General features: G+C 44.6%; 1 protein-coding gene across 1 annotated transcript in view; it reads right to left on the bottom strand.

The window, feature by feature from the left end:
* Nucleotides 1-16,116, bottom strand: part of tenm4 (teneurin transmembrane protein 4) — a 213,317-nt gene that overhangs the window by 111,226 nt on the left and 85,975 nt on the right. The window contains exon 4 of the mRNA XM_064301632.1: nt 12,951-13,172. Coding sequence (XP_064157702.1) covers nt 12,951-13,172 — 222 coding nt within the window. The remainder of the gene's footprint in view (nt 1-12,950; nt 13,173-16,116) is intronic.

The following is a 16,116-nucleotide window of genomic DNA, read 5'->3' on the forward strand; positions in this document are numbered from 1 at the left end:
GTGTGGGTGTGTGTGTGGGTGGTGTGTGGGTGTGGGTGTTGTGTGGTGTGGTGTGGGTGTTTGTGTGTGTGTGTGGGGCGTGCGTGTGTGTGTGGGGGGTGTGTGAGGAGTGTGGGTGTGTGTGTGGGGAGTGTGTGTGTGTGTGCGTGTGTGTGTGTGTGTGTGTGTGTGTGTGTGTGTGTGTGTGTGGGGAGTGTGTGTGTGTGCGTGTGTGTGAGTGTGAGTGTGTGTCCGTCTGCATGTGTGAGGGGCAGGTGGCAGCATCCATCAGCCTTGGCCAGTGGTTTCCCATCAGGCAGCTGGCCTGTTTGCGCTCGGCAGGCAGGTTAATTATGAGACCTCTGTCTCCCAGCGATGGCCACATTAGTGGCACAGTGTCAGACTCCAGGAGCGGTTCATTACAGCAGTGCACAGAGCCCCTCCACACCCATCACGAACAGCATCTCAACGCTTTAGTGCGTTTCAATTCCCCCGAGCCGCCTTGTCTTCCACAAACATTTGTGTTCAGCCTGCTTCGGCCAGCCATGCCCGGGGCTCCGGCTGCACCCACGGGCTGTTCCGGAAGGCCCCCCAGCTGCTCGCCTTGGCCTACTGGCACGTCCTGAGCTCACCTGCTCCGGGAAAGGGATCCTCCAAAATGTCGCCTGCAACCGCTCGGCTACAGACCATAAACCTGAACAGGTCACTGCTGGTAGGCCTCAAAAGCAAGGCTCGCCACCGTATCTGCGGCAGAGACGGTCTCACTAAACTGTTTTCTATTCCACAATCAAACACTGTTGCCATGGAAGGGTTTAATGCTGACAAATTTTATTTGATTACAAAAAATATATAAAAAATTGTCCACTCTTGTGCAGTTATATTTCTGGCAAACTCCTTCAAGTTTAAACCGTGTAAACACATTTAACGTAAATGGTTGCTAATCTGCAATTCAAAGTGTTAATTCACTCCAATGAATTGCTTGTTTTATGTACAGCAAAGTCAAAAGATAAGCAGTTAAGTTGCTCTCAAGAGCCCTTGAACCAAAATGGTGTTTTTTTCCCGCATTTGTGTATGACTGGGCCGTGGAAAATCACACGATTTAGCACGAGGCAATTATAACTCTAAGGCAGCTAGCCTCAACCAGAATCAGGGGCAGAATGCGTGTCAGAATCTCCCATTTCTGCCGATCCATCCCATTTACATTTAAAGATATAGCAGACAGGGTTATCCAGAGAAAATGACAGAAGTGCACACACGCTCGTTTAGACAAAGAGCTGCAGGTGCCAAACCAGCTTTAGAATAACCAGCCAAGCTTGACCCGACTGTTGATTTTACCTGTTAACAGCCATAAAATTTTGCCGATTATCTTATATGTTGCCGAGCAACAGAAAGCTCCACCTCTGCTATGTGCTGTACAGTCCATGATATTTACAGTGCACTTGACTTGCAGTAGTTCCTTGGGAAATGCTGCAAGCTCTCTCACAGGGAGACCATCTCAGTCGTTGACCTTTCGGCAGGATATCCAGGAGTCCCACTGTTCCTCACAGTCGGTTATCACCAGGGGCAATCACACCGGGAGGTACGACACAGTCTAATTACCATCACAATTTTCTAATAAATAATTCATCGCCCACAGTCAAAGGTGGTAAACAAATGCAAGATACGCCCGTAGCTTTCAAAATTAATGCAAGGCATGGTGTTTTGCAGGACCGAGGAGTAAATGAGAGAGCAGGAGAACTAAGTTCAGACGGACACGACAAGTCTCAAAATGCACTGCAAAAATGTGTGGATGTCAATATTAGCAATCCACTCCAGCAAAATCATTCAGTCACTGATTCCTCATTAGATTCCTCCAAGCTTCTCAGGAATCGTTTTTTTTTTCTCCTGACACAAATTATCGTATGAATAAAGAAAACACAGATGCGGTATTAGTGCATCCGATCACTCATTCCAGTGACGAATTCTGGAGGAGTCGGGGGCTGCACACGCTAATTACCGGGCAGGAGCTGTCACAGCCAGCTCTCGCATCATCTGTATTCTGCTGCGTGCGTGTGACTGACGCAAAAGCCTTCAGAATGTGCAGCGCAGAGTTCGCACACACACCGATACGCGTGCTCCCGGTTCTGGCAAAGACAGAGATTATTACGCAACTGTCACTCAAGGTTTTCGCAAATAAATGAATAAATAAATAAATAAATAAATAAAACAAGTTGTTGATTCTGGCTGACAGGAGAGAGCTTTTTTTTATCCACTCCATCAAGGCTGTGGATCTAATGATCGGGACACTTTATTCAGATGGAGACACTTAACATTACGGATATCAGATTGTGCATAAAACCGAGCAGCACAATTTGATACTACCCGCTCCATAAGAGGCAATGCGCTGGCGTCCTTGTGCGCTTTCAGCGAAGAACAGCACACCTTATCCATCAACTTCCACATCCGCCCAGCCACTCATCAATCACACAGATCCAGTATCAGAGCCCAGCGCCATCTCCTTAACGGGCCACCATCTATCCAACCAACAGCCAGAGCGCAGGACTGGCAGGAACAGGACAACATACAGATATGCACGCAAGCACACGTACACACACACGCACACAAACATGCCCTCACACACGCACAGGCACATGCACACACGCACATACACACATGCATGCACACACACACACGCGTGCACACAAACACAACACCGTGGAGAATTCACCATAGCATGCAGTCATGTTATTACAAAACTGAGATTGCCCAAGATTTCTGGCTGCGCTTATGTAGGTGAAGTCATTATTCACTTTGCCTCCACCAGCCGACTGCACACCCGAAAACAAATAAAAGCACAGCCAGTAGACCTAAACAAAAGAGCCCATGCTTCCATCGTTAGGTCAAGCTTAAGACCCCTAATAAAAAACACTGCAATCTGAATAGCCTGCAGATCTCAACAACCTCCATAATCCTCTATACTGGTGTAAAACACGGTGTGTCCCCACAGGATCCCGTACATAAAACACAGGCTCTCTGCATCGTGTGCTTCTCCCACACACCTGTATGTTTATGACACCTGAGGGGACTTTTTTTAGCCCCATCCGGCACTTAATCTGTAAACCAGGAGGTCCCGGAACAGAAAGTTCCCGTGTGAGGAAGGCGACCGAAGTGTCACAGATGTCCCGAAAATAAAAAATAAAAAAAAAAAAAAAAAACAGCAGAGCCAAAGTAGGGGGAAATTATTCCATGGTTGCGGATTGGGGTGGGGATGGGGTGGGGTGGGGTAGGGGGGGGGGGTTTACTGATTGTAGACATGGGGGGTTGGCAACACAGGCAGTTCAAAACTGTGACGATTTTTACCAATATGCATTTTTTTTCCCCCTTCCTCTTCACAAGTTGCCAGATCCACGCAAACAGTTCCTGGGACACAGGCAGTCCAAAACTGAGAAGTTGCGAACCGCGTTCCAGCAGGATGTGGCACAAATAAGGCGCTGGCCCTCTCAAAACGCCAACTTTAAGAAAACCCCAGGAAACCCGCCAGCGAGCCGCGCCACGGTATCAGTGAGAACGTCTCGTTCGGCGCGGTTAACATCTTTTTGAACCGGTCATTAAAGGAACGCGGGACTGACAGAAATCCAGTTACGAGCGATTATCTTTCTCTTTTTTTCGGCACAGACCGTGTCATTACTCAGATCTGGTGACAGGTGGTTCCACACAAGACACTTTACTCCCATATCCGCTTCGGCAGCGACTCGTAGGACTGTAATTCTCAGAAGCGCACATTCTCACAGCGTCAACGTGAAACTGAGAGGACGACTACATTTTCCCGCTCATTTCATATTGTGCTGGTTTACCCACTTTCAGGACCCAGGTACAGCTCAGGTACACAATGTAGCTGGTTTGTCTCCAGCAGGATCCAAACCAGATAACCAGTCGCCCCCTTAAAATAATTTTTTAAATGTTCTTCATTTTATACATGCCAAAATGGCTGCATACTAACTTTAAGATAAATAAAATAAAACAAGAATATAAATTTACTATATCCTCCCGAGCCCGTGCAATTCATGTTTGTGTCGAGTCACTCAATCTCAAGATCAATATATATTAAACTATGCTGAAACCTACACTACGACATTCAATAAAAATAAAATAAATAATATTCTGAAAATGTTTTCACTGCAACATGGTCTTTGTCATCCAAGACTCTTGTATTATGTCAAAAAAGTAAAACATTTTTTTCTGCCAGGAAAAACCTAGAGGGTTTTCTAAAATGAAACAGAAAAAGAGTAAATCTGAAAGACTGTCTCAGACCTTCAACAATTAACAGCTTTTGACAGCAAACGTCAAAAACTATAAAGGAAATGCAAGCACTAAGGTTTTACCTGATCTCTGAGCAACCCAGTTCTGTCCGCACACAGTGCACCACTGCGCTTGTCTTTGTTCCAGCCTCTGGCCCTCAAGCAGCTCTGCTAACATTGCAGTGCTGAGGTACCATCAAAGGACAAGTGTATCATTTTCACCGAAAGGTAAAAGTTAGACACGGTTTATCACACTCTTCAGTTCAGAACACTCATCAGCCCCACAGCAAACAAAAACTCCAAAAAGAATTCAATGATTCAGCAGCAACGATTCATCACAATGGAGTTCAGCGGCTGTCTCTTTCAAATGAAAAACAAAAAACAAAAAACAAACGAACTGCTCCTAATTTCTGCAGACAAACATTTAAAGGACCTCATAAATGCCGTAAAAGTGCTGACAGCTGTACTTTCCCAGCAAACAAATTTACATGCTAGAACACTCTCCAGTAGGGAGTCAATTACTGGGTCGGGGGCCAGTGCATTCTGGGTAACGACGGGCTCATTACTAAATCTGGAACTGTCCCACAGCGGTACCAACCAAAAGCCCCCCTCAGTGGAAAATGGGGACGGTAAGTGGTGACTACAATGAGCCACCATCTGTAAGTGGCCTGCCTGCAGTGTGATCAAACATTACAGTGGAGCTGCATGACTGTTAATATGATACGTGCTATAAACAAACTGAGCTAGAATGTGATTAGCAGCATTCTACCAGGACTGTTGAATTTTTAAACCAGCATCTCCAATGCCAAAAAAACAAAAAACAAAAGCTTGCTTGAGCACTGCATGGATGTGCTGTATGGGTAACTAATATCTAGTACAATGCTGAATTCTTAACAGACAGACAGATAGATAGATAGATGGCCAGATAAATGACAGACTGATTAATGCATTTCAGAAACATTTATTGCGTTAATCACAGTTAATCACAGTCATGACCATTCTGATACAGACCTACACATTGCATTCGGCCCCTGGTATGAAGAAGTTGAGCATCTCGGTTCAATGCCAGGTGCTAACAGGCCATTAAGGCTGGGATAGTGACTCTCTCTGTGGAAAATCAGGTTTCCTCAGAAGTGTTAGTGAACCAACAGGGGACACCAATCGCCAAATATCAATCACAAACCCGTTCATAATTTATGAAACTGTCTGTCTGACCCGCCCTCTTCCCAAAGCCAGCAATGGGATGCTGGCCACTCTCGACTAACGGTGTACTGAGACGACCACATCTACATCTGTTACCAGTCGTCCCACTTGATTCCACTAATCTCATCTTGCGTACACCATTGGTCACCTCTGGAAATAAAAAAAATAAAAATAAAAAATCTGCATACAAGACATTATGCGTGAATTTCCAAATATGGTATCTGGGTTCGGATGCAAATCTATCGTCCGCACAACAGGACAGACACAGGCAAGGACCAGTATTCGGTTCTTGGTTCCCTTAGTTAACTTGCATTAGTGCTTCAGTGATGATGCAGATGCATAACACATGGGTGTCTTGACATGCCGTTAGCCAGGCCTACCACTATTACTCATAAATGAGGTGGATGCACTTGCGAGTCCCCTGACCTGCATGCTGCTCTGGACGAGAGCGTCTGCTAAAATGAAGTTTATGTAACATTAATCCTGGCCCCTTCCTTCTCTCCAATTTCCATGTGAAGCCACATGCATCTATAATGGAAGGTTATACTGTTACAACATCCAGTAGCCTAACATGTTCATATTTCTTACACATTAAGTTGATACATTGTCTAATCAAAGCTCAAAACAGTCACATCTAAAACGCATCACAAAACACATGATCAAAGGTGGGTGATTCAGGGTTGGAGAAAAAAGAAAGCTGGCAGAAAACAGCATATAAATTGCCCATCTTCCTTCCTGCCGGGCACAACAGAGCCAAGAAAAACAGGTAAAAGTATCTGAGTACTACTCTACCCAAACACAGTAATGGTGCCAATGGCCTTTCTCGCCAAAGACTGTGGGATCCCTATTGAATATCAGCACTAATGTGCCCTGCTCTGAAATTCAAGTCACGACTTTCAGCCTGCTCATGGGCTTACAAAATACTTTTAGGTCACCTCAGCAATAGATAAACTGCAGCGTGTGCAATGGCACTGCAGGAGAAATGTGCAACAAAAATCAGACAATTATTACTCAAATTTAAGAAAATACATATGCTGCGGTTACAATGATGGGCCTCTTCAATTGTTATATTTATTTATTATTTATTTGTTATTGTTATTTCTTTCTTTTTTCTTTCTCGTCATTTCTCTTTCTCCCCTCTTTCTTTCATTCTTTCTCTTTTCTTTCTTTCTTTAACCTGTCCTTACTTTTTCTTTTTTTCCCTTTCTTTCTTCCTTACTCCATCGCAAACTTCTGAAGCAGAAAGCCGAGGTGGAATTCTCTCAACGGCATCTGCCGCCGCCGCCGCCGCCGGCCCTCCCTCCGCCCTCGGGAGCGACAGCACCTCGGCCAGGCGCTGCCGCGTCCCCGCCCGCCGCCGTTAATTCGCGAAAGACGAAGCCAGAGGAAAAAAAAAAAGGAGCGGGAATAAAAAAAACAAACAAACAAGCCTATCGCGTTTATTTGCGACAAACACCGTCTCGCCTGTGAGCCTCACACCCGGGCCTCCTCGGCCCTCCCTCTGAGAGGGAAAGCAGAGGAGCACCAAGGGGTCACGTGTCCTGCCGCGGCTGCAGTTTGGAGCTCTGCTTCAGCGCGCTCCAAAGGCACGGGGCCGGGGGACAGAGGCGTTGACTCGAAAACAGCATTCTAACACACTCATTTTCTTTACCTTTCTGCAAATTTGGGGGGGGGAGTTACACTGGGTGACGCACAGAGACTGTAGCCTGATTTCAGACATCACTCTCCCTCAACTCCTACAACCCAGATAAACCAACTGATCAGATGGCTACTGTGAAGAAAATAACAAAGCTTACACTTTTTTTTTTTACAAATTTTAAGTGAAATCAGGCCTTTACGTACAATAAGGCAATAATTAGCTATGGCCAGAGTGTGATGGGAAGGTTTGTAAATACAATAATAAAAACGTTTCATTTAGATACAGCTGGCAGTGAAAATCTTGTTTATATAAATTGCGGGAGTGTTTTTAATTCTTTCTTTGTCCAATACAATTTAACGGAAACTCAAGTTTTAACATGTCACAATGGATTTATTTGTGATCGTACAATAAAAATTACATCAGAAATATTGCACCTCAGCTTTTTGACTCTGAGACTGGTTAAATAAGGCAGCGCTCTAGGATGTTAAGACACAGGTAAACCCCTGCAAAACGCACACGCCACTCTTTTAAAAACTACACGTTAAGTTAATCTTTTGTCAGCCTCAGATGTGCCAACTGCCCATTTCTTAGTGCTGTATAACATGCTTTAAATAAATCTGCTAACACCTAATGTGGAAGATGATTAAACGGCTTCATTCTGCAATGAACGTCTCGCTGGAGAACTGTGGAGGGGTTTGCATACAGAGCTGCAGACGTCATTGGGAGAAAATGGCACCCGGACATCACGCGGTTACGCAACAAAAGATTCTCAATGGAAGAGGTGGCGTTTCTAAGGTTTGTGGAAAGTCCCCCTCCCCAACAGGAAGCTCCTCACAGTGGGAGATCCTGCCTGCCAGGCCCCTGAGGTGACGCCTTGTGGCAACAGTGGAACACTGGGTGTTCACAATGGCAGAGGGCTTCAGCAAGCAGCCCAGAAGGATTCTGGGAACTTCAGAAACCACATTTAGGGAAGAGTGGTGTTGGAGTGGGGGGTGGGGCTGGCCGGAGGGCTTGTGCATTTGAAAGGAATCGTTCCCTCGGTAAATAAACTACACGACTGGATGTATTCACCCAGTGAAAAGCTGACGTGAACAATAACAGTGTATTGAGCAAGGAACAAGAGAGTTTAAGGTAATGTTTATGGGTTTTTTTTTTCAGCCCTGTGAATCAAAACACAGCACTGGGAAAATGGTCACCTGTTGTCAAACAAACAAACAAACATTTCGCAACACCACTAAGGCAACAAGACAGGTGGACCAATTATTAGCCGTTGCTATATCAATATTCTTCAGTTCGCTGCATTCGCAGTTTCACTGTATAATGGGTCAGTGGAAAATTGCTGTGTTCTGATTTAGTACCATGATCCCAAAATCGTAATACAATTCAGTTTCCTTAAACTACCCTCGTTCCAAACAGGTCTGGCTATATTTCTGTGATATTTGTGAGAACTTTCTGGGAATACAATCTGCATCGCCTTGCTTTCAGTTCTCTCTGAATTGCTCTCAAAAAAGCTTCCAGAGAGGCAGTGACTAAAGGAATGGTGCAAATGGAATAATCTCAAAGGGAATGCATTACAGTATTACTAATGAACCATGACAGCCAGCCTGGGGAACACAATAAAGAGTACACAATTTTTTTAAATAATGAATTGCCGCATCTCCCTCCCAGTGGTGTCACATTGCATGACAACCACATGCGAACATGCATTAACACACACACACACACACACACACACACAAACACACACGCACCCAGGGGTTAACCGAGGCCTGACAACCACATACACACATGCACCAGCACATACACACATACGCACACATAGGCGCGCACACACACACACACACACACACACACACACACACACAGAGTACCTGACATGTTCCAATTATAAACACATTCAGAGCCATGCCCTCGGGAAGTCTGGTATGCACACGTACCTTACTGTCAGGGGAAATGGCTTGTAGGGTTCGGGGGACATTTTGTCACATAACACGAGGCCAGGGACGGCGGAACACCGAGTGACAGAACGCCACCGCTCACGCATTCCGTTTACCGGCTCTGAGAGCTCGAAGGACACAGAAATCACGACCGACGCTTCCCAGGCGCAGCACAGGTAATCGCAGACTCTATGAGTTAATATTAGTTCACATTCCAGCCGGGAGAGACAACGTTCAACCCTCAGAGAAATATGACATTTATTTGTTGCCACACATTTTAGCTTCAGCTATATTGGGTGGGGTTGGGGCAGGAAGAAATATTTATTTCAATTCAAACCACCACAAGCATTCATTAACATCACTTTGTGATTTATTAGAAATGCGAGCCGAATAAATATGTCTAGAGACACAATCTAATTACATAAATAAATAAATAAACCAAGCGTCTGCTTCTGAAGACTGACACAAAGTTTATGAACGCTTATGTAATGGCTTGTCATTATTAAATATTCTCAATACGCAAATCTCGCATTTCATAGGTTATTTGCACCGCAATTGTGAATAACAACAAAATGCAAATAGGCCCTGCACTTCTTAAGCAAAACAAATCACAGTCATAGTAATCTCCATTTACATAATTGACTGGTTATTTGCACGCAGAGTTTGAGGGCAAAGGTATTTTTATAGTAAAACAGCTTCATTGTAATGCCTTACGGAAGTGGGGGGGGTGGGGGGGGGGGGTGAGGGACACCCTCAGGAGGCCATGGCGACCAGGCACTGAGTACATTAGCGTTGTCCCCACAAGGCTGGTCAGCAGGGTGGTTAATGTACTTAATCGCGTTTTATTTATCAAACGTGTCACCGTGCCCAATGTTACGCATCTTCCCGCGAGCCTAATAAAGTGCAGAGTCGACAGAGAGCGAGAATCGCTCTTGTGTCTCCCCGGTACCTGTAACAGAAGGCCTTAAGGCAGCCTATATTTCTATGCAAATCGGGGCCTTTGTCGCATGATGAATCTCCTAAAGAACAGGACGTCCTCCATTCCCTCCTCCCACTGCCACTACCCCCACCCCCCCACCCAACCCACTCTCCCTGCCTCTCACTCCCCCAAACCCGCTTCACAACCCTAAAAATCAGTGGTAACCAGCACGTTGCCATAGAGATTAAATTTAATTTGGGTTGAGATTGCGGCTCCTGCCGCCACCATCCGCCGCTCCAAACGCACCGTCTCCCCCAGCTTGATTTAATTCCAGCCCTCGCTTAATTAAGTTGTCACGTCCAATCAATTATTTACACAGATTTCTCCCTCTGTGTGGAGTGCGCACCTGAGGAGAGGCCGGGAGCCGTTTTCTTTAAGAGGGGGCTTTTCCGGCACTTTCCACAGCAGCGAAACGCCTGGAGTTGACGGCCGGGAAAGGCTCAAATGGACCCCTGCCTTCTCTTAAAAAAAATAATAAAATAAATAAAAATGGTCACCCTGTCCTCCCTCAGACGGAGAGGTGCAGTTTGCCGTTCTGTTCCTGTGGCGCTCTCAAATATCCCCCATAATGCATCCCGATTTGTATGCTGGTAGCAGCGCTAACGATCACCTTCAGCTGGCACCTGACAGACATGCCCGGCTTTGGGAGAGAAGCAGAGTTATTTATTTAGAGATTCTGGCCTCCGTTTTCATCAAACACTTATAAAGCTCACAGCTATAGGGCTCTACCGGAACATTCTTAGTCAAAAAAGAGCATATATAATGTTTTCAGTTGTACCCTTTTTCTAGAGAAGTGATTTAACACCTGAGTTAACTACCCAAAAACAACGTTAAAATGAATGTGGATGCATGTTAAAACAATGTCATGATATAGGACTTGACAACGCTTGAGTTGTGTCTCAAAACTACAGCGGCTCATAGACCTTTATAACTCTCCCTACTCAGTGCACAGTGCACGTCAATCACAGCAGATCACAGCGGTTCTGTGGGTGATGTCACAGGTTGCCACGAGAAGCTTAAGAGCAAGACAAATTCCCTTTTAAGGGCAATAAAGTTTTGTATGCCGTCCTCTCAGGTCTTCTCACCTTCTCCAGGTGAATGAAAGTGCAGTTTGTTCAATTCGACACGCCATCGATCTGGAGCTCTGTCGAGCGCTACATCACTGTCGGCCGCTGCACCACCCACACGCGGCCTGTGGTGGAGCGCGCTGGGCTCTAAGTCACGGTGCGCAATGCTCCATCGAAACACCGAGATTTCCAAGAACGACAGATATTTAAACCCACCGTCCCCCTTGCGATTAGACCTTGGACATGCCAGAAGATGGTAGACAAGAAATGTAACATGCACTCAGCTAAACAAAAATTGGATAAAAAAAAAAAATTTTTATCAAAAAAATCTAACCTGTAAAATCTCAACATATGGAAAGTGAACATTTACATGTTCATTGGCTGGTTTAACTGGACTGATGCACTATTATCACTGTGGATAACAAAGAAAGCAAAGGAAAGGAAAGTAGGTGACTGAGAACAAATATACTGGCCCACTGAAATCCACAAGAGCCTATATGAAGTTTTACCACCACCAGAAAGTGCTGTGTGGTAGTAACAAAACACTTGTTAAAAAAAACTAATCTTTTTCTTGTTGACAATGGCATTTCTCACACTTGTTAAATCCCTGTCCTTTCTCGACATAAATTTTTCATGTCAGGTCCTAGACAGGATGACTTGGCCAGAATCATCCCTGCTGTGTAGAGAGCAGGAAGCCTGTCAGTGTGCTTTTATCATTTCCATATTAAAATCAAATATCAAGGCCACGGGGCAGTGGCTTCTGACACTTCTGATAATACCCACTCCTGCACCCAAAAGAGAATATATTTCAAAAACCGAAACACTCATCTTCTTAAACCATCAGCATTTGCGAGGAAAAGAGTCTCCCAGCCATCACTGCTAAACCAGCCCAAAACTCTCTCTCTACAAAGGCTGCATAGGGGTTGGGATGAAGGGTAAAAAACTGCCATGACAGCCGACCAGGGGAACGACCCAAGACCCAACTCTCAATCAGCTGAGCATAACAAAAGCAGAAAGGGACCCTCACCATGGGACACTTTAAGAACCGCCAAGAGAAAAACACTGAGTGAATAAAACGGTGGCAGGAATCACAACCTAATTTAGCTCTCAGTCTTGAAGGCCAAGGGGGTTCAGTGCATTGTGTTTCAAATGAGTCTACCATAGATCTGACAGGCCACAGTGATGACAACTCCACTGTGCCTCCTGCAGTAGAAAGGTTCAGTTAATCACATAATGAACATGATTCCCCTTTCACAAGTTTTATGACAGTTACTTATCTTTAATTTGCACCTTAAACTCTATTAAAAGAGTTGTTCTTTTTGATCTGTTATAACACTTATTGGAAAGTGAAAATCTGTCGGTATGAAAAAGGATGTATTTTTCCCCCCTTATCGCACAGGTCTGTTTAATACAGGCTTAGTTGGTGAAACCTTTGTGGGTTTGGTGAAACAGTGCATTCCAAAAACAGCATATTTGGCTCCCGACAGCACAAGATTCAATGAAACAAACAAACCAAAAAAAAAAAAAAATCTATTACTTAGTGACTAGTATCTTTTCCTTTCCAGCAAAGCTTTGTTTCCTTCTTCTGTTCGGTTTCTCCTCCTTTCCCTCCAGAGAGCTCGGTGAACAATGCTATTGGATTACCTGGGGGCGAATGTTAGCGCTAGCCTTTTTTTTTACCCTTGTGCTTCCCCCTCCCACCCCACCCTCCCCATAAGATTTGCACAGGAGCAGCTTCATACTAGCCCATGGCTAACCCCATGAGCAATACAACAAGAGAACAAAAGAAGAAGAAAAAAAACAACAAGAAAAAAACCCTGGAAACCCAGGAGCCTATGTAGCAGAAAGCAGCGGTAGGAAACGACTCACCGTGAGCGGACGGGCCAGCCGGAGCACAGAGGTCCCCCGAGCCAGTGTTAACTAAGAACGAGTTGGGGCCAAACTCATCCTCGGAGTCAGAGTCCTGATCTGGCTGAGGCTCACAGTTACCTAGCAACCTCCTCTGGCTTTCATTGGCTTCGAGGCAAGGGGGAGGAGAGGGGGAATGTTCGACAGGGGTGGAAGAGTTGGATGAGCATGGCAGGGGAGGACCTGTGGAATCACAAACACAGACAGACACACAGAGAGGCGGAGGGAAAAAAAAAAAATAAAAAACACAATTCCGAGCAAAGCTAAGAGACAAGAACTCAGGCATGCAAGACAAACGAGGATGCGCGAGTTTCTCTCGACAGACTATTCCGTCTCGGGAAAGTCCCCAAGCAGCGAGCGCACACAGCCAGGGCCGACAGCGACTCCGTGACGACGGACTTTGTGCCGTCTTCAGAAAGCGATCTCGCCTCGACTGCGAGCACGCTCAGCTCCCGTGGGGAATTTCCTCCTGACCTCCTCGCAAAGACAGACTCGCCCATGACAGATTCAGACGACACTTTAAAGCAACGTGAAGACAACACACCGATGCAGATAAAGACAAAGACACTACTCAACCAACCAAGACAAGCAACTGAAGGTCCTGCTACAAGGTAATAGGCAGTAATATATCGCTGAGTGTACATCAGAGAAATACCAAGGGACAGATGGGGCTGTATTTTCCAAAAGCTGCACTCCGAGGTCCCAAGTCACAACTCACAATTCTGTCAACCAGTGACCTTACACGGCCTTATAATGCACTTCCTCCACACAACTTCCTTCAAAACTTCCAACGATGAGACATCAGGCGAAGGCGGCGGAGGGAATATCCATAAATATGACACACAGAAATACCATAAATAATTTTTTAAATGATACCATTAATTGACATCACAATGAGTACACAATGGTGAGTCCCCACATGAAGTATCACCATCAAGACAATATTTGAGAAAAATAGCTATAAATACAGAGAATCAGACCATAGTCAAATAATTATTTGGATATTTTAAGCTTATTTGATGGCTATAGATGAGCAGTTTCACACACAGAACTGGCCACTTGATTGGACTTGTGTCAACAATTTTACTGAAAGGCAGGCATCAGAATGAAATTTACTGAAGACTGTTTACACACTGACATAAATTATAGGTCGTCTGTCTGTCTTTTCCAATGGCACTTGAATGTCTACACATCACATTGAAATGTAAGGCTATCAAAATAATAAAAATACCAAATGTGTCATTCCTAAATGGTACAGATTAAATTCCCCCTTTCTGGATACCACAACTACACAGGCTAATAGCACACAGGAACCTACTTATTATCACCTTTTTAACTGTCTCCCAAAGCTAAATTGACAGAAAAACAAGCCATTTAATATTTATCAAGACACAAAATAACCTGTCCTTAGATGAACTGTGTAAAGGTCTGCACTAATGGTCTTTTAGTCCGACAAAAAGGAAAATAAAAGCCCTGTCAATCGTCAAATGGAGATTGTGCAGTAATCACATTTTCCACATTTAAAGGACACTTTAAATGACCACAATTTCTCTAGCTATGGTCATTTATACATGGATACTCAACATCAACTCAATTAAGGAGTGAAGCAAATATGAATTAGCCAAAAGAGTGTGGTTTTGCCTCAACAGATTAATAGCCTTCAATTACTGCCAGATAGCGATACAAAAATGCATTAAAGTTGCAGAAGTTATTTGAAAGCCGTTAACCAGCAAACTGAATTAATGAGTACTTTTAGAGTTGGCCTGTGGTGTTAAAGGAAATCAGACTTGATATAATGTATCACTGAAAATATTAGGCCTGCCATTAAGTGCGAAACATAAAAATATACTATTTACCAAGTAAAGGGATTGTACTGCTGCAGTGTCTTTTCAGGAAATTATTTGGTAGAGCCAGGGTCTACAGGTTTCCATGCGATTTTACATTCCTTTTTACTGCACGTTAGTTGATCGCAATTTTCAAAGCATTTTTAAAAATATATAAATATCTGACCGCAGCAAACGTGTATATTTTCCCATATATGTTGTTAAAATCTTGATGCGAGCAGAAATTATGTCGCCCCAATAATTAAAAATAAGAATGATTACAAACCAATAGACAGTCCTACAGAATAGCCATTAATGCTGTTTTGCGTGAAAAATGCCGCACCGCACTGAAACAAAGCCATCAAAGTCTAACGCCATTTAATTCACTCCTGGTTCATTTGGCATTTCCTTGGTGTTGACGTAAAAGACCCAGCCGTGGAGGGTGTAATCAAATTTGGCAGGAAGTCTGGAGTATCCTTGCATGAAAGTGTATGTAATTATCACATCATCAGATTAATGTTTGCTGTATCGGCACGGCTCAACGAATTAGAAACAATTAAGCGAGAATTAAGCAAATTTAGCGAGTTTGCCACAGCGATGCGCAAGCAGCACACCACGGCGGTTCCATTGCACAGTCAAGCGGAGAGGAGACAAGACGGCGAACAGACAGTGCGAACATCGGTAAGGGTCACCGAAAGGAATCTCTCAATCAGCTTCGATCGGTGGAGATGTCACGTCGGGTCGGGCTTGTTCGCTGGGACACCGACCGTCACTTCGCTGGGAGTTTATCGTCACGCGTGCAGGAAATCTATCACGCTCACGAATCTATCACGCGCCCCGTGTCCTGTTTGTCCAGGCAACGCACAATGCTGACAACCAAGAGCCATTTAGCCCGAGGTGCGGGAGCTTGGTTCCTCCGTAACATTAGCGGCAAGAGAGTTTGTCTGAGCAAACCACTAGCCTGCTGGAAACGCATGCCGATTTTTCATAAATTAACAATAGTCATTTTCACGCAAACACTACACCATAGCGAGTGAACAGCACTGCACAGGGCTCAGTTATTGCATGTGACGGGATGCGCAAGGCTGAAGGGAGCGAGAAGAAAAATGACGGAAATCCTTTCGAGCCAAGTGACATGACTGACAACCTGTTAAAACCAATTAAAACCGCATCTCTCGGGGAACTTTCAGAAAAAAATAAATTAATTAAAAACACACTGCAATGCTTCCATTCCTTACAAAGTCAAACGCGTTAACCTTGCATCGATTGTAGTTGATGCAAATCCCGTCTGATTATAATATTTC

This window comes from Anguilla rostrata, chromosome 12 (genome assembly GCF_018555375.3).
Source record: "Anguilla rostrata isolate EN2019 chromosome 12, ASM1855537v3, whole genome shotgun sequence".
Taxonomy (NCBI): domain Eukaryota; kingdom Metazoa; phylum Chordata; class Actinopteri; order Anguilliformes; family Anguillidae; genus Anguilla; species Anguilla rostrata.